The sequence below is a fragment of the Pan troglodytes genome, chromosome 10 (assembly GCF_028858775.2).
Source record: "Pan troglodytes isolate AG18354 chromosome 10, NHGRI_mPanTro3-v2.0_pri, whole genome shotgun sequence".
Taxonomy (NCBI): Eukaryota; Metazoa; Chordata; class Mammalia; order Primates; family Hominidae; genus Pan; species Pan troglodytes.
The window spans coordinates 131,305,277-131,330,110 of record NC_072408.2 but is presented as its reverse complement, the minus strand read 5'-3'; the positions used below and the strand labels follow the sequence as shown (position 1 = coordinate 131,330,110).

Below are 24,834 nucleotides of genomic sequence, written 5' to 3'. Positions count from 1 at the left end.
AACACGCAAGGTGTCAACAGCCTGACCCGTGGAGCTGGCGCTCGGCAGCGTCTCGTGCGCACATCCCAGAACTGCTGTCCCAGAGTTCCCCCGGGCCGGCTTCTCCTCGGGCCAGACTGGCTGCAGTGGTTTTGTTTAGTAAATATTTATTAGATGCCTACTGTGTGCTGGGCTCTGGGGATACAGCAGTGAACAAAACAAGTATTTCTGGAGCACCTCCTGGAGTAGGTAGTGTTCTCCCTTAAGGTACGTCTGCCTGGAACCTGGGAGTGCGGCCTTGTTTGGAAAGGGTTTTTGCAGATCTCATTAGTTAAGATGAGGTCACAACCGGATAGGGGAGGGCCCCAAATCCAATATGACGGGTGCCCTTAGAAGAAGGGGAGACACAGAGACAGGAGATGCAGTGGAAAGGCCGCGTGGAGATAGAGGCAGAGGATGGCACGATGCATCTACAAGCCAGGGAACACCGGGGGTTGCCGGGGCCACCAGAGCTGGAGGAGTGAGGAAGTAGGAAGGGCCTCCCCCAGAGCCCCCAGAGGCCGTGGGGCCCTGGTGACACCTGGATATGGACTCGAGGCCTCCAGAACAGTGAGACAATCCATTTCTGTTGCTTGAAGCCATGCAGTCTGTGTTGGGGCAGCCGAGGGCGCTAATACACCTCGTGTGTGCCAGGTGCCGTGCCTCTCGGTGGCTGTCACACAATAGGTGCTTATTCCACAGTGAGTGGAGCAAATACCTACTGAGCGGTGAGGGAGGCCGATGTGGCTGAGCTGCAGGGCTCCTGGGGACTGCCTGTCTTCGCAGGGCCAGGCTGGGACAGTGGAGGCACAGCCTGTGTTCCCGCCGCGGTTCCGCCCACCCCAGGGGGGCTTTGTGCCTTGGGCTTCTCACAGTATCAGAGGGTTCTGTCGAGTGTGTGTGTGTGTGTGTGTGTGTGCGCGCGCGCGCTCGTGCCGTGGGCGCTCTCTGCCTGGCAGGTTGGTTTTTAATCCCGAGGCTCCCCCACCTGCCACAGGTTCTTCCAATGTCAGCACCCATTAGTTCCCAGAACATTTCAGGCACGTGCGGTGCAGAGAGCCCCGCGTGCCTTTCATCCTCCCCACAGCCCGCGGCTGAGCGCTCCGGGCACATCTCGTAGCTCCCACACCTCCAACAGCCCCCGCCTGCCCCTCACCCTGAGGCTGTAATTCCACCCTCCCCAGGTCTGAACCAGGCCGCTCAAGACACGGAAAATCTATGGAATGTGTCTCGGTGTGGCCTCATCCTGCCGGAGCTGGAGAGGAGTGCAGGGGTGGGAGGCCCCATGGAAGCTTCCAGGGCCTCCTGGAAAGGCGCCTCTGCCCGGCCAGGTGGGAAGAGGACACAGGTGTGGTAGTTTCTGGCATCACTGCGTTGCTGGCATGCACCTCCGCTGGGCAGAGTCATTCAGTGTGCACCTACTGTGTGCCAGGCACCAGAAGGGGCTCTGGGTCCAGCAGGAAGCAAGGCGGACAGCCAGTCAGAGCTCACGGCCCGAGCTTTCTGCTGTGGATTTGGAAACCTCACCAAAGCCCGCAGTGGCCGGGAACAGGGAATGTGGCCCACTTGGCTTCTGCTGCTGCCCGGCAGAGTGCAGTGGGGGCGGGGGGCACTTGTGTGTTTGCTACCTCCTGGCAGGCATGGCCCAGGGACAGACCCCTGCAGCCGTGCATGGGGAGCCCCTCCACCTGCCTGCGTGGGATCTGCAGCCCTCCTCCAGCTGGTTCAGGGGCCAGCAGGGGCCCTGGGGCTGTGGTTGGTGGCTTGGATGTGCAGAGGCCTGCTTGGGCCCTTGGTGTCCCCGTTGGGTATCCCGGCCACCTGAGATCTGCAAGTCCCTTGACCTCACCCAGGCACCATCTTGTTCTCCTTGGAGGCCTGACCCCCCTGACTCTGCATGGCTGAGCACCTGCTGTTCCCCAGGCACCTCTCGGTATGCCACAGGCACAGGGTCCTCGCAGCAGGCCTGTGCAGCGGGACTCCTGCAGCGAGCTGTTTCCGCGGCCTGCAGAGTCAGCCTCCCTCCTGACTTTCACCCACCTGCCCATTTCCCCTTCTTTGTCGCTGTTGCCCTGATCCCCCAGTGTCCCCTCTCTTGGACATTTGCAGGAGCCTCCCCAGGTCTCCCTGATCCACTCTTGCTGTCCCCAGTGCTTGCTCGTAAAACACTGACCCTTTACTGTCCCCCGCAACCACCTTCTGTGGCTCCCCACTGCCCTGAGAACAAAATCCATCCTTACCCGAGCCCATGGGGCCCTGAATGACTCTGTCCCCACTTCCCCCCATATTCACTCAATGAATTTCTCAAACATAAACAGCACCTGTGCTCACCCCCAGGCCCTCGCTCACCCCTGGGCCTGTGCTCACCGCCTGGCGGGGGCTCACCCCCAAGCCTGCGCTCACCCCCCACCGGCTGGCACTCACCTCCCTGCTCTTGCTCAGCGGCGCCTCCAGCTGGAGCACTCTCCATCCCCTCGCCTTCACCCTCTGGAAGTTCTTCTTCCTCGTATCTCCTGGCTCTCCCCAGGGCTGGGCAGAGCCCCTGGCCTGAGACCCTCCAGGGCCTGGACCCCGCCGGGTTCACAGGAAGTCCCCAGCGCTAGCCCGGGGCTCAGCAGAGACCACAGTGTGTATGTAAATAAATGAATGCCGCCCACCCTTTCTGACCCCACCGCAGCCAGACGCAGCGGCGACATGGGGCGTTTGTGTCTGAATTCCCCCTCCAGCCCGGATCCATCCTCAGAACCTCCTTTGGCCAGGACCAGATCCTGGAGACCCTGGAGGGGCTCCCTCATCCTCTCCTGCCCCCATCTTTGAGGAAATGATGTCATCATTTTTTTTGGCATTCACTTCCAAACCTGCTGATGAAAAGTCAAAGCTTATTTTTTTCCCTATTCGCAGTGCTGCGCACCCGCCTCCTCTATCAAGTTTCAAAACCTTTGCATCACTGCCCTGTAAAACCCTGTAACCATTAGCAGGCCCCATTCCTGCCTCACCCTGCCCTCTTGGTAGCCACCAGTCTCCTTTCTGCCTCGTGGATGTGCCTGTTCTGGACATTTCATATCCGTGGAGTCATGCAGTTCGTGGCCTTTTGTGTCTGGCCTCTTTGGTTCAGCATAACATTTTCTGGTTATGTGTGGTGTAGCACACAGCCGTCCTTCGTTCCTCTTTATGGCTGAGTAATACTCCATCGTAGGGATGGACTGGAATTTTTGCTGGGTCTGCCTTTTGGCTACTGTAAATTCTGTTGCCATGAACATGCATACCGTGTTTTGTTTGAGTCCCTGTTTCCAGTTCTTTTGGGTGGATGCCTGGGAATGGAATTGGTGGGTCATATGGTTATTCTATGTTTAAATTTTTGAGGAACCGCCAAACCGTTTCCCTAACATTTGTTTTTTTTCGAGTTGGCAGGAAACGTGGCTCAGGTCGGGAGGGGTTGGAAACTGGGTTTCCTAAGCTCGTGGTGAGTGAGGGTGGCACGAGGTTACTGGAGTTGTTCCCTGTTCAGGCCCCACCGGCATGTGAGGCGCTGGGTGGGGGGCTGGTGGGGGAACCCCTTGGTAGGTGAGGGGCCGAGGTTCCAGCCCCATGCTCCGGGGTGGGCACTGTGTAAATCCCAGGCAGTGGAAAGCCAGCCAGCCAGGCGCGGGGCACTTTAGGAAGGTGTCACCCTCCCTGGTCTCTGGTGCCCGTGTGCACCATGGTAAGCGTGTGTCAGGGGCCTGTCACCCCCAGGCAGCATCTCACTGGGCAAAGGAGGAAAGAAAAGCTGTGGGTAAATGAGGCCTCTCGGCCACCTTGTGCAACTCAAAATCCAATAGCAATTTGGAAGTTGCCCGTGGTGCCCTTGAAAGAGGGGCAGACCTCGGGAACAGCACCCTGCAGAAGTGACGGCCTTATCTCCTCCGAGAGACCGGGAACTGTTTAGCACCTAGAGAGAAGGGAATAGAATTTGCTTTGCTGCATGAGATGACCAGGGTCTGCAGACTTTGAGCCGAGCTCTAGCAGGAAGAATTTTAGAACAGGGCTGGGTCCTGGTGGCCACAGCTGTTCTCTCTCCCAGGGCCAGACTCTTGTTTCTGGCTGCAGAACGGATGTCTCATTGCTCTTGGGGCCGGGCAGGGCTAGCTGTGCCTTGCCTCCCCATCATAGCGTCACTGGTGACTGGGCTGCAGCTGCATCGTTGACAGTCCTGGTGACAGTAGTATTAGGCATTCTGGTTTGCTGAGCATTTACTGTGTGCTGGGAGCTGCTGAGTGCCTGCTGTCCGCCACCCGGCCTTTCCTGGGGTCCTTGCAGGAGGACTTAGGCAGTCGGAATATGCACAGACGTCTTCATGTGTGTGGGAGTGCGCTTGTGATTCCGATGCCTTCCTATTTATTCCACATAGTACTGGGTTTCTGTATACCTATGCTGATAATAAGCTTCTCTTGTAAGTAAAGTTATGCCTAACTGAATGAAAGTGACAGGCCCGGGGCTAGACGGCTGTCGCCTGGGTAATCTCTATAAAAAAGTCCCTACGCGGGGGTGGCACATGAATGTCTGATGTTTAGGGAACACTGTGTGTTTGGCGGTTCGGAGAGGGCAAGTGACTTGCCCAAGGCCACGCAGCTTAGCGATGGTGGAGCGGGACGTGTTCCCATGTTCACGGGAATTGCGCCATACATCCTGTCTCGGGGCTGGGAAAGCCCACGCAGGCAGGACCGAGGTGGTGGTAGATGTGTCAGTCTTGGCTCCGGAATTCCTTGGCTTTTCTGTGTTTGAAGGATGGACAGCAGCCAGTTGAAGGGGTAGCCTCCTCTGTGACTCCTTCTTTCCCTGTGTGAGCCCGAATTCTTGGTGGCATGTGACAGAAACCCAGCTTGGGCTGCCAAAGACAAAACGTGCAGAAGGAGTGCCCTGGCTCCCCTAATGAAGTGAGCAGGCTTCGACCTGCCTCCAGCCACCATCGGACACAACCTGCTCTTACCGCCCTTTCGCCCTGCCTTCCTGCCGGTGGGCGTGGGTCTCAGGCAGGCTCCTGCTGCATGGTGGCCCCCAGAGCTCCAGGCTTTCATTCCCAGCTTAGATCCCCAGCAGAGAGCACCTTTCTCCTGGTTCCAGCAGCAAAAGTCTCAAGGCAGATTCTCATTGACTCCTATTGGGTCACAGGCTCATCCTTGAGACAGTCACTGGCCCAGAAGCATGCAGGACTCTGATTGGCCAGGACCGGGTCACATGACCATCCCTGGCACCTGGGGAGGGAGGGAGGGTCAAGTCTACACTAATGAGAGATGAGGTGGGGCCTGGGAGGCAGTCAGGGCCCCCAACCTTAACCTTCCTCCCAATGCCCCTCCACATTAGGCCTCCAGGGCATTCCTGCTTGGAGAAGGACGGTTACCCCTTCAGGTTGGGGGAGGGGGTGTTATGATGAAATTGCAGGGCTGGGTATGCTCTGTTTCCCCTCCTGACCCCTGACCTCATGTGGTGCAGCCTCAGTCCTCTGCCACTGGAGGCCCACATCCAGGCGCTGGGTCCCGGTGCCAGGGTGCATTTCCCTCAGCTCTGGGGGGTGTGTGCAGTTGTGGGGGTGCTGGAGAGGGCTTTGCATGAGGCAGGACCTGATGGACACACCTTTTCTGAGGGGCTGGTTCAGGGAGAGTGTGGAGGGGGCCTTGGTCTGGGATGGGACCCTGTTGTAAGCCCAGCAGGTGGCGTGGAGCTGTGGCTGGCGGAGGAAGGGGAGAAGCCTTGTTGGGGGTGGGGGGTGCTTAGGGGTTTCCTGGCAAAGGCAGCTTCGGAGTAGGGGTCCCCGTGGCTCCCTGGCTGGGCCGTGTCTTCTCTGTGGGGCTGTTTTTCCATCTGTAAAGCTGCTAGCCCGCCTCGTGTTATTCCTCTGGCGTGGCCACGAGTAGATCCTCTCCCGTGGAAGGCTCCAGTATCTGCCCCAGGAGCCGTTTGGGGTACCTATCCCTAGGCTGCAGGGCCCGACTGGCTGTCATTCTGCCCTTGGCTCTTCCTGGTGTAGCCCTCCGTGTCCTAATCCCACCTCCTAGTTTGCGTCTGGCTAACCTCATATCAGTCCTGTCCCATGTCATGGTGTCAGCCTCCTGCACAGGGTCACAGCCTTGCCCAGGTCATGCTGTGGCCTGTGGCCCGCCTGAGCTGGCCCTTGTCCCTGCTGCCCGGGACAGCGGTGTGTGCTGTCCCTGCTGCCGGCCGCCCCTCCTGGGACAGGTGCTTTCTGGGAACTCTGCCCTGTGACTTAGAAACCCGGGGGCCATGGAGTGAAGTTGGATGGGCTTAGGGGGGCTGGGAGCCATTTGGGTGGTGTGAGGGCAGCGCAGAGTCCCTGTGCCTGCCGGGTGAAGGCCTGGGTGGGGAGGAGGCCTCTGGTCCCTTGCGTGGCTTGCATGGCTCGGAGGGACCTTGAACGCCATGCCTGTCTCCTTGTGCTCCCGGAGAACAGGTGAGTGTGGCAGTGGATGGAGGAGGGTCCAGGCAGGCCCCTGGGTGCTCGCGTGTCCTCACGGGACCACAGGAACGACTCAGGGACCTGTGCACGGAGGAGCCAGCTGCCCCGTGGCTGATCTTGTTTTTCTTTTCTTGTTTTCCCGCAGGTGCCAGTGACGGGGTGGCCCGTGAGCTGATGACGAGGACTGGCTTTTAATCCTTGGTGGTGATTAAGAGAAAGCTTATTGGGGCCTGGGAGCAGCTCCCCTCCGACCCCCACCACCATGTCAGGATCCACACAGCCTGTGGCACAGACGTGGAGGGCCACTGAGCCCCGCTACCCGCCCCACAGCCTTTCCTACCCAGTGCAGATTGCCCGGACGCACACGGTAAGGGGGTGCACGTGTGTGCGCCTGGGGCTACCTTTGAGACCCTTCTTCCATTCCACTGAGTCTTCACCCCTTCCTTTCTCCTGGGAGCCAGGCTCATGTGGCTCTGAGCCTCCCAGGGCAGAGGGGAGGCCGCCACAGAGACTCCTGGTGTCTGAAGCCTTTTCCAGAATATCTGATAAAATCTCTTTGCTCCCATTTTAAAGCTGGGAAGATGGAGGCTGGGGCCAGGCTGAGCTGGGGCTCTGCCCTCTCTGGACTGGTAGTGGGATTGGCACGCGAATGTGGAGCTCCTGCTGTATTCACTTTCCTGCAGCCTAGCCTCACCTCTGCTCCCCCGCTGCCGCAGTATTGGGTAGGATTGGGGTGGCTTCCAGGGGGCAAGGGGGCAGGATAGGTCACAGCTCCCCTTCCTTCCTGTCCTCCCGTTCCGTGTGTATTCACCTTGGTGAGGCTCGAGGCTCTGCGATGAGGAGGCCCCACACAGCTTGCGTTTCCGCCTCCCTGACATGAGGGTCCAGGGTGCTGGCTGTGTCTTTGGGGAGCCCGCCCCGTGGCCAGGGCAGATGGCTTGCCCTGGGAGCAGGTGGGCCTCGGTGCCTGCCCACATGTGTGCCCTGGTCGGGTCTCCTAAGCCGCACCCCACCCCACCCCACTTCCCAGCGGGGGCCCCATTTCCTGCCTCTTCTCTCACTGCATGGTGTGGCCAGGACAATGGGCCTTGGTTTCGCTCCTTTGGCATTTATGGGGTGCTTGCTGTATACCATGTCTCTGGGTGTTTGCCAAGCGGCTTTCAGAGTTGTGGGCCTCCCCCTTGTGACCTCCTGGCTGCTGAGTGAGGGGATGTGAGGCCTGGAGGTCACAGCTGGAGTGAAGCTGACTCTGCCGGCCACCTTGGGGGTGCGTGTGTGCGTGTGTGCGTGTGTGTGTGTGTGTGTGTCTGTCCTGCCTGGCTGGTGTTGTCCCCTCTTGTGAGAACCAGAAAGGAAGCTGTGTGGGAGGACGTTTCCATCAGTGAGCAGAAGGTTTTGCATATAAGCTCACTGGCCCTGCCTGGGGGAGTCCCTGACACAGTGGCCTCCTGTAGGTTGGGCCCCTGGGGCGCTTTGCAGAGTCAGCTGTCCTCAGTGGGTGCGTTGTGGATCCCTCTTAGGATGGCAGTTCCCTGGGCAGAGTCATTGCATTCTCCAAGGCGGCCCTGTGAAAGAGCAGCTCGTGCTCTCATCCCACTTTGCAGATGAGGAGACCGAGGCCCAAGAGGTTAAATCACAGGCCTCAGGTGCGATTGCCCTAAGTGGGGAGGCTGCCACAGCATCGGGGCTCCAAGCTTCTGTGTCCCCCCACTCCCCCGTGCCTCTATTTATTGAGCACCTACTGCGTGCCTGGGGCTAAGGAATAGACTCCTGGTGGGAAATGATTTTATATTTTGTCATCATTGTCTTTATCTGTCACCACCACCAACAAAAAGAAGAGCTCTTGTTAACTGAGCACCTACTATGGGTCAAATGTTGTTCAAAGCCCTGAGTGTATATGGTTGTGTGCATTCCCCTGATCACCCCAGAGTGGGACTATCATGCTCTGTATTTTGTCAATGGGAAAATATTTCACAGGGTAGGAAACTGGACAAGTTGCGTAACCTCTCTGAGCCTCAGTTTTGTCACCCATTAAGTGGGGGTACTGAGAGTACCTGTCTCCTAGATTCTCACGAGGGGTAAAGGGGATATGCTGAATGTTCTTAAGACGGCGCCTGGCTCAGGGCCAGCCCGCTCTGTCCGTTTGCTGCTGCCGTTCCTTGGTCTTGTTGCTGTACCTGCAGCTGCCCAGAGGGGAACCTGCCTGCCCTGGGGGGGCTGCTGGCTTCTGGTTTCTTGTCCTGTCCTGTGGAGGTTCCCACTCTTCTCAACCGCCCTCACCCCGCTCCTAGCCTTGGGGAGTCCTCAGGCTGCTGTGGCCTCTGCCCTCCCACCCCTCCTGCCCTTTGCCCCAACTGGGCCCTCGGGGTCACTGGCTGACCCTAGACACCTCCCATTCTTCTCCTGCTGGGCCGTCAGTGACGCAGGATGTGGGTGGACAGGGCCAAGCACTCACCACCCCCTCCAGGCAGGAGGCTGAGGCCAGGGAGTGAGTGGGGCCCAGCCTGGCGGCCACAGGTGAGAACATGTCTGTCCTTGTGTGGGGGCAGCAGGGGCCACCTGTGTGTGCTCCTCCCTGGGGGAGCTGCCCCATATCGGACCCTCCTGCCTCATGGTAGGGCTGCCCATCCAGAGAATCCTGCTTGTCTCTTGAAGGGCAGGAGGAAGAGTTCTGGGCACTCTGAGGAGGGCCCTGCTGCCCTGGGCATATTGCAGGGTGGAGCCGCTTTCTTGCTGTGGGTTGGAGGTGAGCTGGGGGCTGTGATCTGGAGGCCCCTCCCTGGAAGCCCCTCAGCCCTCAAACCCTTCCTGTCCTTTTAACGGGCAAGACCCAGTTCGAAAGATACTACCCCCTTCCTGAGCTCCTCATCAAGCCACAGAAAGACAGATCCCCCGGGTAAGGGGACGGTCAGTGGCGGGAACCTGGCTGTCCTGGTTCCTCGTACAGTAGCCGAGGCCATTCTGCTGGGATCCACGGGATGCCTCAGTGACCTTCCCAGATTCAGGTCACCTCCACACATTCTCCCGACAGGCCTACCTCCTGGGACAGCCCCTCCTGTCTGGAGAGTCCTCTTCCTGGTGCTTTGGGCACGGGGCTGCTTTGATGGCAGGTCTTCCCTGGAGCCTGTGAGACCTCAGTGTGGCTTCGAACCCTCTCCGTGTTCAGCTTGCTGAGTGGCATTGGCCCACTCACAGCCACGTGGAACAGCCTCAGTTTCCCCACCTGCAGTACCAGTGCCCTGGTGGGTCTGTGCATCGGTGGCAATGTCTGCACGCAGCAAGCGCAGGGTAGTCATCTCTTTCCTCCTGGAAGGGTGGCAGGAGACCCAAGCAGGGCCTCTACCCCCTGGGGAACCACAGGACCGTGGATGCCGAGCTGGCGGTGGAATGGTGCAGGCCGTGGAAGCCGCTGCCTCTGCCCGTGCTCTGCCCTGGCGTCATCTGCGGGCTGCTGGTGAGTGATTCCCAGCACAAATGGGAGGCTTCACTTAGGGGGTGCTTGCAGACAGAGGCCTGGACCCTGAGACCATGGAAAGCCCCCAGGTTCCCTGACTCAGCCTCAGCCATGCTCCAGGCTTCTATATGCATCATCCCTGCCCTCCCGCTTCCTACCTGCCGCATCCCTCTGTGCCTCATTCTCTCCATCCTCAGGGGCCCAGCTTCTCTCCGTGACAGTAGCAGGATCCTATGACTCTCCCTGAGGGTCCTGGGGAAGCGAGGGTCTCCAGGGTTGAGGGTCCAGTAACAAAATGCTCACAGCTTTTGTTTTCCTGGAGATCAACGCCGCCTCCTCTCCTGGCCTCCTTTCAGGCTTTCTGTGGCCCAGCTCCATTCTGCCTTCTTCTTCAAGTCCTCTGGGACCCCTGAACACTCCTGAGCTCCTGCAGACCTTGGGCTAAACGAATGGGCTAAAGGAATGCAGTTAAAAGCAGGGACACAGAGTCTGAATCCCAGCATGACTCTTTTCTGCTGTGTGGCCTTGGGCAAGTTACTTAACCTCTCTATGCTGCAGTATTGAAGACTGGTTCATAGCACCGGTTCTGGAGCCAGATTGCTTGCATTTACATCCTGCCCCAGTGATGTCCTAGCTGTGAAACGGGGCAAGTGGCCTTACCGTCCCGTGCCTCAGTTTCCCTATCAGTTGAGCAAGGATTGTGAGGATCCAATTAGTTGATAGGTGCAGAGTCCTTCCCACAGGGTATGGACAGAGTAAGCAGACATTTGATATAATCAATAGTGTAATGATGACGATGCTATTATTACAACATCGCCTTTAGTAGCTTTTTCTGTCTTGCCCCGAGGGTACACTTTGGGCTTTGCCCCTAGGGCAGGGGTGAGCACACCTTCTCTGTAAATATTTCAGGCTTTGCAGGCCATGCAGCCGCCCTTCGCGGCCCGTATGGTGTGAAAGCAGCTCAGCCAGGGTGTAAGGGAGTGGGCGTGGCCTGTGCCTGTGACACTGGACGCTGCTGCCTTGGCCTTGGGCCCTAGTGTGCTGCCTCTTGGCCTAGATTAGCTCTTATCAGACTCCCTATGGGAAGGACCGGTCTGTTTCATTTCCAGTTTGCCACAAATCGATACGGGGTCCCACTGCACAGACGCAGGGGCTCAGCCAGGCCCAGTCCGGCAGGGTCAGACAGAGTTGGTTGTGCCCTTGGATGCCAGGGTCACGCCAACCCCAGAGGTCTGCATGCTGTCATGTTCTGTGCCCACTTTGTTGCAGTTGGCAATGTTGCAGAACTTTGGTGGAGTAGTACTGCCCTGGGCTAAGGCTCCCAGACCCTGGAGACTGCCTGGGCCAGGCTGGGGCAGGTGGGCGCATGGGGATCACTGGAAGAGGCTAGACTTGGGAGGCTTTGCAGTGTCCTGAGTGCCCTGGGGGGTCTCTCCATTAGCTTCATGGCCCCCTTGCAGCTCAGTTCCTGGTGCTTGGTGATGGCTCTTAAGAGGCTGTTGAGGGATGGTTTGGCCCTCAAAAGAGAGGCTGGTGGGAGCTCCCATGCTGGGAGATCCATCCATCCATCCATCCATCCATCCATCCATCCATCCATCTGGCAAATACTTATCAGGCGTCTCGGGCCCGTCCTCTTCCAGGCCCTTGCAGTGCAGCTGTGAACAGAACAGGTAAGCATCCTTGTCTCAGGGAGCTGACCTCCTTGTGGGGAATGGCGAGTTGGGAAGGAGATGAGGGGAAGGGCTGAGGTTGGGGGAGCCCAGATTTAAGTAGAGGGTCGGGGAGGAGCCTCACTGAGAAGCTGCCTTTGGAGCTGAACCTGGAGGAAGGGAGAGGGCCAGGCATGTGGGAATCTGGCTGAGGAATGTTCCAGGCAGCAGGAACAGTATGTGCAAAGGTCCTGAGGTGGGAGCTCTCTTGACTGTAGCCGCCATCATTCCGGGAGAGACCCGTGAATGCAGCCAGGGTCTAGGAATGTGCTGAATTCTTCCTTTGCTTTCCCATGAATCCAGGGTCCAGGAATGGGCTGAATTCTTCCTTTCCTTTCAGTGTGCAGTCCCAGGCATTCCCTTGACACCTTCTGGAGTAAGGAGCCCCATGCAGGGGCCAGAGAGGGGCACTCCTCTCCCGCAAAGGAACTTCTCCCAGTCCATGCTCAAACATCCCCCCGCATCTAGCCCCTTTCTCCTCTCTGCCCCCAGCCACTCCTCCCCACCCTTGGGACCCAGCCAAGAAGGCACCAGCTGGGATTCCCTCCTGGATGAATGGCTTTTTCTGGTGGCCTCTCACCTTTCCCAGGAGTTTTAAGGGTGTAATTTATTGGTGGCCCTGATTTCCAGCTTCAGAGGTACCATGGTCAGGGAGAACCCTCTGAGGCCAGGGGGCATCACCTGAATGGCTTTTTCCTGCCTCCCTTTCTGAGCAGCTGGGTCAGACTCCCTCTCCCCAAGTCAGGTTTGCTGCTGTCCTACAGGGACAGGTTCAGAGCCTGGGGACTGTCCCCTCTTGTCCCTCCTCAGAAAGCCAGCTCAGCCTTTGCCTTGCATCTCAGAATGTACCCCTTATTGCTGTGTGACGTGGACAAGCCACTTACCCTCTCTGTGCCTCTGTTTTCTCATCTTTGTGTGGGGCTTCTTGTAATACCCACCTCACAGGGTTGCTGTAGGGATGAAATTAACTAATATATTTAGAGCGTTTAGCTGCAGGTACACACAGGCAATTTATTACTGTGGGGTATTATTGTTGTTTTTTATGATTAATGTTGTCACGTGGGGGAGCTCTCCTGCTTGGAGACGTGGCGAGGTGGTTTCCAGCCTGGGCGTATTCCAGCTCATGGGACCCCTTGGGCTCCACCTCAGGTCAGTTTCTCTGGTGGGGCCTCCCCAATTCTTGCCTTCCCCTAGAGCCTCCAGGCACTCTTGTTGGGGGAGTCCCTGGGCTCAACCCTGGTGACCTGCTTCAAGCCTAGTGGTGGGGGCCAGTGTGGACCGAGTGTCTCCCAGGGTTTAGGGTCCAGTAACAAAATGCCCACAGATTTTGGGCAGAAACGGCACCCAAGATGCTCCTAGGAGGATCTCCTAAATTGGGAAACGAAGGCCAAAGGGTTCATGCAGAGGCCTCCCCAGCCCCCACTTCGGGCCTCCTCCACCATGGTTGGCTGCCGTGGGCACTATCTGGCCGAGGCCCTCTTCCCAGGGACTGGACCGTCCGCCCTGCTTCTCTGCCCACTTGGCCTTGGTATGGGAGAGCTGGGTGGAGAGGATCCTCCTGGCAGACTGTGAGGCCTGCTGCTTTCTTCTCACACCTCTGTGTGTGTGGCAAGGTCTTTGCCTGGCAGCTGCGTCATTGTCAGCCCAGTGGCCTCCTCCACTCCCTCCCTCCAGCCCCGTCTTCTCCCTTCTCCTCCCACTGAGAGCACCTAGAGTCTTGTGCTAGACACTGTGGGATGCAGGAGGAGGCTCGTGCCTTTTCTGCCTTCTGGAGGCTGCTCTCAGCCTTGGGGGAATCCCTCAGAGAGGTGAGGGAGATGAGTGTAGGAGGTGCAGGCCTCCTTTAATCTGGGCTGGGCACCCATTTCAAAGAGGAGAAACTGAGGCTCAGAGGGTTAGAATAACAGGGCCAAAGACACACCTTCTGTTGGAGGCCTTGCAGCTTTTGGTATCTACATCAGACTGTCCAGGGAGGTCCTTTCCCCAGTTTTTCCAGCTTCTGAGGCTGCCAGGGTCCCCATGGATTCCACTTGCTCATCCTTCCTGGCCTCTGGGCTCCCGGGCTCTTATGTGCTGATTTTGTTGGGTCTGCAACAGATACGTTATCAACGCACCTACCTGGCATTGTCTCTGATTCTCTTTGCAAAAATAACTGCCTTGGTGAAAAAGCCAGACAACAAAAGAGTGACTAGATTTTTATGGAAAATTGGGAAAATTAAAAAAAGGTGCCAAGAAGAGACGAAGTCGCTTGTAATCCCACTCTCTAAAGCCTTACCTGTCAGACATCATTAACTGATTGCCGCAAACAGCATAACTGAGTGTTCCAGGCAGACAGAACTAATCTATTGGAATTGGTGCATAAGTGAAGCCTGTCTTGTTTTGTTTGAGAGGCTTGTTACTGTCTTTTTTTTTTTTTTTTTTTAACCACAGTTTAATGTTTCTCAAATCTGGGTGTACTTGGCAATCGGTATACATCTAATTTGTTGATATTGAGTTTTACCCCCTATGATAATGGATAATGTGTTAAAGAAACAAGTATTTGGACACTTGTTAAGCAGGAAGACTATACAGGACAATTGTGCTATCAGTGTCAAGACTGTCACAATAAGGGAGAGAGACCAGGCTCAGCTCCAAATACGGCCAAGGCAGCTGAGGCCTCATAGCCTAGCCGCAGGGCGGAGGGAGGGGTCAGTGGATGGAAAATTACTAAGAGGAGCGCTTGAGGGTGGGGGGTTCCTCTGGACTGACTTAGCAGGATGCCTGCAGCTGGGCAGAGCCCCGCAAGGCCGAGGCCAAGGCCGAGGCCCCGTAGAGAGAGGATGGGTCAGAGGAGCTTGACTCAGGTGTGGGCAAGGAGAGTCTTTGTCAAATGGACGATGGTGTGTTATTAAAGGAGGAAGGTCTGCCTAAGGCTTACCCTTCTGGCTGTGATACGAGCGGGAGTTCCTCTTTTACAGGGCGGCCTTGGGGTCAGGGGTCGCTTTGTTCTGAAACCTGGTCTTTGGGCCTCGCTGGCTGTCGGGTGTTTGTCGCCGTCACTTGCCACCATCCATCCTTCTCCTGGCGAGTGAGGCCCGAGCCTCGTTCCCTCGCGTGGGCATCACTTACCCACCCTGCCAAGAGCTGGGCATCTAGGTTGGGCCTTTTCCCAGTTGTTGCTGCAAATGCATTTCTGTTTTTACAAATAATGCTGCGCCGTATGCACCTTCAGTCCTGTCTTCCCAGGCCTGCGTTTCCAAGCTTCAGCTCCTCAGGCTGGAGGGACCCACAGCCTGGCAGGGGTAGGATGGGGTGGGAGGGTAGAAAAGCGAAGACAGCTTCCTCTACTCTGGCCCCCCAGTCAACGCCAGCATGGCCGGCAGACAGAGGCCATGGTTAGGATGGTTCCAGGCCTGTATTAGCCTGTGGCCTCAGACAGCCCCATCAGACCTCCCAGGCTTGGCGGTCTCATCTGGAAGGTGGGCGTGATCGTGGGTCCCTGGGATGCTGTGTGGGAAGGATGCAGCCCAGGGCCGTTCAGCTGTCTGTGTTCCTTCTCCTCCTTGGCGTTCGGCCCCAAGGGTAGCCTCTGGCCAGATGGTCCCTGAAGTTCCCTGCAGGACTTGGGCTTATCTGCCTAGGGCAGGAGCGAGCCTGAGCAGGGAGTCCACGGCCTTGCCCACTGTGCCCTGCCGTGCCCCGCCATGCCCGTGCCCGCCCACGCTCACCACTCCTCTGTCCCCTCCTGCAGGACGTCGGGCTCCTGGAGTACCAGCACCACTCCCGCGACTATGCCTCCCACCTGTCGCCCGGCTCCATCATCCAGCCCCAGCGGCGGAGGCCCTCCCTGCTGTCTGAGTTCCAGCCCGGGAATGAACGGTGAGGAGAGAGTTGCTGCCTCCCTGTCCAGGGCGTGAGAGCTCCTTCTCAGATGGAGAAGCAGAGGCCCGTGGCAGAGCAGGAGCACACAGGGTCCTGTGAAATGAGGGGATGTCGGGCCGTGTGTTCACCTTTGACCTGGCGTGGGCGTGACTCGGGGTGAGGATGGGACAAGCAGGGAAGAGCGACGTGGCCCTCAGACTTCCAGCGTGGAACTTCAGTGGCCTCTGTGGGTTTAGGCAGCAGTGGGGACCTCCAAGCTGGGCTGCAGCAGGGCTGGGCTTCTGTGGGAAGATTTGAGTCCACACCTGGGGCCCCTGCCCTCTCCTCCCATTCTTCCTTCTTCTCCAGCTGGCAGAGGACGCCCTCTGGTGTGTGCCTGTGCTGGGCCAGCCTTACTTTCCTTGATCCAGGTGGGAAGGGAATGAACAGGTTAGGTGGTAGGGTGAGAGGGAGGTGGGGAGTGGGAGGGAGGTGGGGTGGGGAGCTGGAGGGACTGCAGCAAGGGGAGGGCCAGGGCTGGGTCAGAGCCAGCTCTCCATGCATTCACTTGGGATCGGTAGGCCACGTTCTTTCTCCCATCTTCTCTAGGAGCTTCTGCTGGAGACGGCTGAGGTGTGGGGAATTGTGCCTATTTCTCAGATGGGGCAGCTGAGGCTGCGAGGTTGAGGGATGGGCTCTTGTTTACTCAGCCAGGACTAGAAGTCGAGGCACCAGGCCCCAGCCCTTCATGGTACCACGGAGGTGTGGCAGGGCCCCAGATCAGGCGGGGCTGGTGAACTCAGGTGGGCGCAGGCGTCTGGAGGAGGGGAGGCCGAGGCAGCGTGCCTTCTGTACCTGGATTGGTTTCCTGGGCCTGCCGTCGCAACGTGCCACAAACTGGGTGGCTTCAAGCCACAGAAGTGCATTCCCGTGATCTGAAGTCAGGGCATCCGCAGCGCCGCGCCCCCTCGGAAGGCTCAAGGGGAGGATGCTTTTCTGTCTCCTCCAGCTTCTGGGGGCTACAGGCGTTCCTCAGCTGTGGCTGCATCGGTCCAATCTCTGCCTCTGCCTCTGTCTCACGTGGCCATTTCCTTGTCTGTCTCTGTGTTCTCTTGTTGTGTTACAAGGACCCCAGTGATCGTAATCCAGGATGGCCTCATCTTAGCTTCATTCCATCTGCAATGACCCTAGGTCCAAAGAAGGTCTTATTCTGAGGTTCCAGTGGCTGTGCATTTTGGGAGGATGTTATATTTTGAGGTTCCAGTGGCTGTGCATTTTGGGAGGATGTTATATTTTGAGGTTCCAGTGGACGTGGATTTTGGGAGGACGTTGTATTTTGAGGTTCCAGTGGCCGTGGATTTTGGGAGGACATTATTTGAGCCACTGCAGTGCCACTATCATGTTTAAGAGAAAACACCATGTGCTTCCTGCCAAGCCTATGTAATGGTGAAGCCCTGGGTTCTGGGCCTTGAAGAGGGGGATGTCTTGGGACCCAGCTTTGGAGGGACAAGGACTTGAGGCCCCTCCAGGGAGGTGAGCACAGAGGGGTGGCTGCCCCGCTCCCCGGGGGGGCCAGCAACACGGCCCCAGCCCGTGCTGCAGTGGGCAGCATTCGGTCAGTCTACAGGCACTGATTGAACACCTACTGTGCGCCAATACCTGGGGACAGCCATGAACAAGACAGGTGAACCACCCTGCGTTCATTCATGGGTGGGGGAGGTGGCCAGGAAACACCTGTTGTCACCAAGCGCGTGGGAGGGCAGTGGAGAGAGAGCAGACAGGCGGGTGTAGTGTGGTCTGGCCTGGGACAAGGAGGCGCCATCTGCACCACGACATGAAGGGGAGGAGCTCACGTGGAGGGCCTGAGGTCTCAGTGCTCCAGGCAGAGCCCAGCAGATGCAAAGGCCCTGGGGCAGGAGTGCAGTGGCGGGACAGCGAGGGCCAGGCCAGGCAGGGCTTGTGCAGGAGGGGAACAGCTGTGGATTCCCTGCTTAGCCTCTGGGACAAGCATTTCAGCAAGGCCCATATTCAGGCTCTTTCTGGTGGGTGATGGTTAGAGCCTCAGAGGTGGAGGCCAGGAGTCCCAGCTCTGTGGGGTGTGCTTAGTTAGGCAAGGCCATGCCCTCTCTAGGCACACTGCGGAGGAGGGTTCAGGAGAGCCAGTCGCTGGGGAAACTGGGCAGCTCCAGTCTCTGCACCGGGCTGCTAGGCTGAGTTGAGAAGGTGGTTAGGCCAGGTTCAGCAGCAAGAGTTCTGCGATCGGCCAGCGATGTCTGCCCTGCGTGGGTGAGAGGGAAATGGCATCACGGGTGCTGTTATCTGTGTTAGGCTCACAGCATTTCCCGGATGGACTGTGCCTGTGAACGACCCAGCGATCTTGTTAAAATGCAGAGTCTGACTCAGTAGGCCTCAGATGGTACTGGAGATTCTGCATTGTAGCCAGCCCCAGGTGGGGACGGTGGGGTGGTCCGTGGCGAGGGAGGGGCAGTCACTCTGGGGTGTTCCAGTGCCACCGTAGCACACTACCTCCCTGTAAATGTCCTCGGTGAATGTGGACCTGAAGGAAGGCAGCGCTGCATTGGAGTCCTGCCCTGCTGTGGGATCGTGGGAGGTGGGCTCCTGTGAGCACCTTCCTGGCAGGATCATACGGAGCACGGCGCGCAGTAGATGCTCGGCGCAGAGGGTGGTCGGGGCCTCGGGAGTTCTCAGAGCCACAATCTCCTATGTGACGTTGGATGCCTCACCTCCCGCAGGTCCCAGGAGCTCCACCTGCGGCCAGAGTCCCACTCATACCTGCCCGAGCTGGGGAAGTCAGAGATGGAGTTCATTGAAAGCAAGCGCCCTCGGCTAGAGCTGCTGCCTGACCCCCTGCTGCGACCGTCACCCCTGCTGGCCACGGGCCAGCCTGTGGGATCTGAAGACCTCACCAAGGTAAGCCTGGGCCCCCAGCTGGGAGCTCCTCTCCCGCTTGAGGTTCTGCTGCTGGTTGGGCTGGGTGGGAGGTGGCGGGTAGGTATGCAGGGAGGGGGCAGCTCGGGCAAAGGCTTGGAGGTGGGCCAAGCACCGGGTGCACAGAGCTGGGTGGCAGGAAGAGGGCAGGCGCTGGGTCTCTGGAGGTGCCAGAGTGTGGGAAGAAGTGGGGAAGGTGTTCCAGGTGGGCAGAGCAGCAAGCGCAAAGGCCCTGGGGCAGGAATAGGCTTGTGGTCACGGGGTAGCTGGCGTGAGGGAGGGGAGAGCTGGGATGGGAGGGCCTGGGGTGCCATGGAGCAGAGAGCTGCCATTCGATGGGGGTCAGGACCGTCCTGTGGTCGGTGGTCAGCTTTCAGCACATTCTGAGAGCTTCCTCGAGGGTGGGTTGTTTGGTTCCATGCTTGCTTGGAACAGGGGGCTCGGTGACCCCTGCCTCGAGCCCTGCACAGCAGGCAGCCCCCTGGGCCTTGAACCCCGGCCCGCGAGGTGGACAGCTCAGGGCTCTGCCAGGCGCCTGAGGCTTCTGGATTCTTAAGGGTCAGGGAGGGGAGACTCCAGAGTCCCGCAAAGTGAGATGAGACAGAGTTGGCTCAGCACTAAAGGGGCGGTGCTTGGTTAGGACATGGCCTGGACCCCTAGAATGACAAAGCCTCCTTCTACTGCCCAGTCTGGCTGCTCCTTGGGCCACCCTGTGGCACCGGGCTGGCGTGGGTTGAGTCTGCAGCCACCCAGGCCTGAGGGACCACGGATGCACTTTGGGCAGGGGAGCCAGACAGCTTTAGGCTCATCTGCATCTCCATGGGGGGCTGCCTGGCATTGCAGGTGGGTCCAGACCTCACCTGGGCACACTCACTTATCCCAGGGCCCTCCGTCCATCTGCCCTCAGGTGACCCAGGTGCGATTTCCACCACCCCCACCTCCACAGCTGTGCTGCCTTTGTGCCTCTCTGAGCCCCGTTTCTTCCTCACTGATCTGGGACCTTGTGGGCAGGGTGTCACCTGGTCATGTGGGTAGAGGGCTCGGCTGTGGGCCCCATGCATGGGAACTACTTGGCACCCGTGAGCCGGCATGGGTGGTGGTCTGGCTGCGGGGCCAGGCCACCTGGGCCAGACTTGGCCTTCTCTTGGGGAGAGAGGATACCTGCGTGGAACCTGGGATATCCCTGGGGTGGGCTTGGGCTGGCAGGAGGTGGGGGTGCCGTCCTGGGGCTGGGATGGCTGGGCTTCCCCTCCTGCTCTGAGTGGCTGTGGCCCCGACACCTGCACACCTGCCAGATACCCACAGGGCTGCCTCTGGGGCCAGGGGAGGGAGGGGCTGGGGTGTCTGTGTGGTCGTTGGTTGGCTTGGCCTCCCTGCCACTGGGGCAGCCCCTGCCTCACCAAGTTGTCACAGGAAAGTGGAGGTCAGTTAATGAACTCCTAGCCAATAGACCACATGCGCCTGAGAGCCCACTCAGGAAGCTCCCCCGGCGGATGCAGCTGTGTTCTTGTTGGCACTCAGGGACTCCACCCTGGCCACCTCCCTGCTCTCCTGCGTACTTCCAGTCCATCAGCAAATCCTGACACCTCTGCCCTAAAATATCCCAATTCCAGCCTTCTGCCCACACCTGAGGCCACCCCCGGCCTGAGCTCGTCATTGCTCTCCGGTAACTTTGCAGTAGCCTCCTCCTGGGTCTCCCTGCTCCTGCCTCCCTCTTCTCCCTTCAGTTTATCTTCCAAGCAGCAGCCAGAGGGCTCTTATAAAGGCAGACGACTGCATCCCCCTGTGTGTTCCCCCCTGTGCTCCAAACCATCCATGGCTCCTGTCTCAAGCAGGAAAAAGCCAAAATCCTTGCCATGGGCTGCAGGTCCGGCGTGATCCAGCCCCGTCACCTCCCTGACCTCATCTCCCTGCACCAGCCCTCTCAACCGCTACGTACAGCCTCCCAGGCCACCCTGGAGTTCCTCAAACACGCCAGGCACATTCCCACCTGGGGACCTTTGCACCGACTGTGCCCTCGGCAGGAGCGCCCTCCCCCAGGCACATTCCTCTTTCCTCTCTCCTTCCAGTCCTGGCTGCCCTCCAGGGCCTGCATGGCAGGGGAGACCTGTGGCTAGCCCTGTGGGGACTCTCGAGGCCACTCATGGCTGAGGCTGCAGCCCCACCACGTCCTCCTGGGGTGTGAGATTCAGCCACAGGGGCCCTGCTGGCCTTGAAGGGGGTCTCTGTGGCCTGGGGCTTGGGCCGCCTGCACTTGGGTCTGGGCTTGGGACTGGTGTCGATGCCAGTTCCTCTCGGGCACTGCCCCCTCGGGTACCCCAGCCAGCATCCCTGCCCCGACGCCCAACCCTTCCAGCACATCCTTCCTGCCCTTCCTCCCCTTCCTTCTCTCCTTCTACACCTTCCTCCCTCTCTTTCTTTCCACCCAAACAGCCCCCCTGTCCTGCTCACTCCCCTTCACCCCCTGCTTCCTCGGCTCCTGCCATCTCTCCCTGCTCATCCCCTGGGGCAACCTCCCTACCACAGAGCCACTCCCAGCCACCACCCAGCGCCACCCAGCCCCGCAGCCATCTGTCCTTGCCTTCATTACCTGCCCCTCCCCCTCACCTCCCAGCCGCCCCTCACCCATGGGTTCTGCCTGCCATCATCTCCCACCAGTGGCCTGGCCCCTCCCCCATCCACTCACCTCCCCCATTCCCTTGCTCCCCCACCCCCTACCCCCATCCGCTCCCCCTCCTTCCCCCACTCGCCTGGAGTCCAGGGTCCTGTGAGCCCAGTCAGCCCTTGCAGGAACTCACAACTCACAGCCAGCCGGACAAGGGCACCTGGGGGTGCTTGGCCCATGGCCATTTCTTGGCTGGAGAATGACACCTCCCACGTGTGTGTCCAGCCTGGGGCCTGCCACGCCTCCAGTGCCCTCCACAGCCCTTTGATTTCACTCCTCTTTGAAACAGAAAGTGGAACCTAGACGGTGGCAGTGGTGAGGATGTGCACAGATTAAGCACCTGTGGTTTGCTGCTGTGGGAGTTTGCTGTGGTTTCAGTAAAGCTCAGGACATACCAGGCTGGAGGCTTGTTCTCTCTCCAGCTTCCACAGAGGATGCCGATGGCAGGGCTGGTGGGGGAATCGCAGGCAGTGTCCCCAGAGGCTTCAGTCCCCCAGGGTCACTCAGCCACCCAGCTGTGTCTGACTGCCCAGGCCGGGGTGGGGCTGTGGCCAGGTGGCATCCTCATCCTTGTTGTAGCCTGGTTCCCGGCCAGCTGTGACACGGGCCCCTCCCTGAACAGCCCTGGGGCACCCTAAGCTCCTTAGCAGCCTCAGGGCAAAGGCCATCCTCCTCCTGCAGCAGGAGTAGGGGTGGGCGGTGGGGACTGGGAGACAGCCCCGGGGAGGGAAGTGGTCACTCAGGCCTACAGGGTCCCCTTTTCTGCCCAGTGCGGCCGGATTGGATTGAATGGTGGACCCCTAGGGTGAGGCACCTCCTTTATCAGGAGGCTGGCACGCAGGAGGCATTCACACGGTGGTAAGAATGCTGCAGTGATGGCGGGTGCCATTAAGTGAGCGCCGACTGCCTGCCATGTGCCAAGTCATGCCCAGCCAGTGTCATTCCCTGATCTCTTCCCAGCCCAAGGAGGCTGGGTCTGTGACCCCCTTTTGTAGACAGCCCCAGGCTGAGCGAGCTGGACGCAGGGGAACGGGATTCAGGCCCAGGCAGCTGGGAGTGCACCCCATGCCTGCCTCCAGGTTGACCTGCTGCTCTGGGTCCCCTCTGGTCTCCCTGGTGGGGTGCCCTCCTCTCTCTGCCTGGCATCCCCCATTAGCACTGGAATCTGCTTTCTCCTCTTTTGTTTTGTTTTGTTGTTACAGAAGGCAGGAGAGAATTTTAGCTCAGCCTCCTGGGAGAGATGTTTCCATTTGAACAACTCCCCTGAAGTGGGGCCTGGATGGATAGCAGGCCAGGGTGTGTGTGCGCATGCGCGCGTGCGTGTGTGTGTGCGTTTGTGTGTGGGTGCGGGTGTGTGTGCGTGTGTGCGCGCGTGTGTGTGTATGTGCGCATGTGCCTGTGTGTGTGTCCATGCGTGTTTGTGTGTGTGTGTGTGCGTGTGTGCACGCATGTGCCTGTGTGCGTGCATGTACCTGTGTGTGCGTGCGTGTGTCCATGCGTGTTTGTGTGTGTGCGTGAGTGTGCATGTGTTGCGCGTGTGTACATGTGTTTATGTGCGCACGTGTGTGCATGTGTCCGTGCATGTGCGTGTGTGTGCATGTGTGTATATGCATGTGTGTGTGTTTGTGTGTGCGTGTGTGTGTGCATGTGCACGTGTGTGTGCATGTGTTTGTGCGCAGGCAGCTCAGGGCCCAGCCTTGGAGGGTGACCAACCCCTGAGTGGGCTGTTGTCCCCCAGGTGCGCGTTTTGTCTCTGCGCAGAGAGCAGGCCCGAGGGGTGAGTTGCTGCCTGCCCGCCTCTCCAGCATGTCCGCGCGCTCTGGCCTGTGGGTTCTGGAGGGTCTCCATCCCTTACCGTTGCTCTGTGGGTTCTGGAGGGTCTCCGTCCCTTACCGTTGCTCTGTGGTTCTTTCTGCCTGCCTGGCTTTCCCTCTTCTTGTCAGGAATGCCTCTGCCTGTGGTGCGCCCTCTGGGATCTCTCTTAGTCTCTGTGTCTGTCTCTGTCTGTGTCTCTGCCTCTCCATCTCTTTCTCTTTGTGTCCCTCTATCTCTATCTCTTTCTCTTTGTGTGTGTCTGTCACCATGTCTCTGTCTTTCTGTCTCTGTTTCTGTCTTCATCTATGTCCATTTCTGTTTCTCGATCTGTCTGTCTGTCTTCGTCTCTGTGTCTGTCTCTCTCTCCTCTCTGCTTGGACCACAAGGTGGGGGTGTGATGAGCTTGGTGCTGGGGCCTGGCCAGCCTGGCCGCAGTAATTGCTCCAGGCTGTGAAGAGATTTGGAAAGTCTGAGCAAGGGAAGATGCCTGGGAGAGCGAGTTGAGAGGTTTTCTGCATCTGCTGTGTGGAATTCAGCTGGGCGCCTGAGGCAGGAATTTGATGGGATTTTTCTGTGTGTGCCCCCTCTGCCCCACCGTGTTCCTGTTTTCTGATGCTTCTCTGCTCTTCAGCCTCCGGAGTTCTGTGGCATCAGAGACTTCCTTGGGAATTCACCGAACTTTGTTTTGGGGACTTTAGAATTGTCACAAATAGCACTATCTCTGAAAATCCCTAAGGGGGACAGACAGCCCCTATCAAATTTAAACATGAATTCTGGCTCACATAACTGAAGTCCAGCATTGGTTAGCTTCAGGTACAGCTTGATCTAGGTGACACGATGTCCTCAGGACCCTGTCCCTTTTCATCCCTTGGCTCTGCCATCTTTCACAGGGTCTTGGTGTGTTAGCAGGAAGGAAGCCGGTGACTCCAGGCCTTCCTCCTCCCAGGTTCAAGGCCAGCAAAAAGAGAGAACTCTTCCTCCTCCTCTCTGCATTTCTAGCCCCAAACTGCTTTTCCTCCTCACCATGAGTGGGCCCATGCCTGTCCTAGAACCTGTCATTGTGGCCGGAGTAGGGGGTGTATTGGGAGTGCGTGAAGCTGGGCCCTGCTTTTTCCTGGAGCTGGCACAGGGGAGCCGAGGGGCTTTTCTGCCTCTGTGTCTTCAGTTTTGCATAATAAACTTTTCTCTTTCACGCTAGCTTGAAGTTTTACACCAGGGGCATCTGATGAGTAAAAGGTACCCACTGCCCCCTGGCAACTTGTGCGGGGTGTATTAGTTTGTTGTTTTGTTCCCTGCAGCTTTGGGTGAGTGGGAAGGTGGACAGTCATCAGGAGTGCACCTGCAGGCCTGACCGCCAGGCTCCCTCAGCCCCCGTCCTGGGAAACCCCGCACCAGGGGAAGCGCTCTTGGCAATCCGGGTTTGCCTCTTCTTTTTCAGTTGAGGGGCGGTTCACAAAAAAGTAACCACATTAAAGTGAAGAGCTCGTTGGCTTGTAGGACATTTACAATGTTGTGCAGCTGTCACCTGTCTAGTTCTAGATCATTCTCATCACCCCAAAAGGAGACCCCCATACTCATTAATCAGTCACTCCCTGTGTTAGTCTGTTCTTACCCCGCTAATAAAGACATACCCGAGACAGGGTAATTTATAATAGAAAAAGGTTTAGTTGACTCACAGTTCTGCATGGCTGGAGAGGCCTCAGGAAACGCACAGTCGTGGTGGAAGGGGAAGCAAACACGTCCTTCTTCACATGGCAGCGGCAAGAAGTGCTGAGCAAAAGTGGGGAAAGCCCCTTATAAGCCATCAGATCTCATGAGAACTCACTCACCATCACAAGAACAGGACGGGGGAAACCGCCCCCATGATTCAATGACCTCCACTTGGCCCCTCCCACGACATGTGGGAATTATGGGAACTACAATTCAAGAT

The 24,834-nt window shown here is 58.3% G+C and overlaps 1 protein-coding gene across 50 annotated transcripts in view; it reads left to right on the top strand.

The window, feature by feature from the left end:
* Positions 1-24,834, top strand: part of NCOR2 (nuclear receptor corepressor 2) — a 244,179-nt gene that overhangs the window by 65,341 nt on the left and 154,004 nt on the right. For all 50 annotated transcript variants that reach the window (XM_024348140.3, XM_024348138.3, XM_016924593.4 and 47 more), the window contains 3 exons: positions 6,618-6,839; positions 15,366-15,493; positions 18,229-18,406. In XM_024348140.3, coding sequence (XP_024203908.2) covers positions 6,735-6,839; positions 15,366-15,493; positions 18,229-18,406 — 411 coding nt within the window. In that variant the 5' untranslated portion in view covers positions 6,618-6,734. The remainder of the gene's footprint in view (positions 1-6,617; positions 6,840-15,365; positions 15,494-18,228; positions 18,407-24,834) is intronic.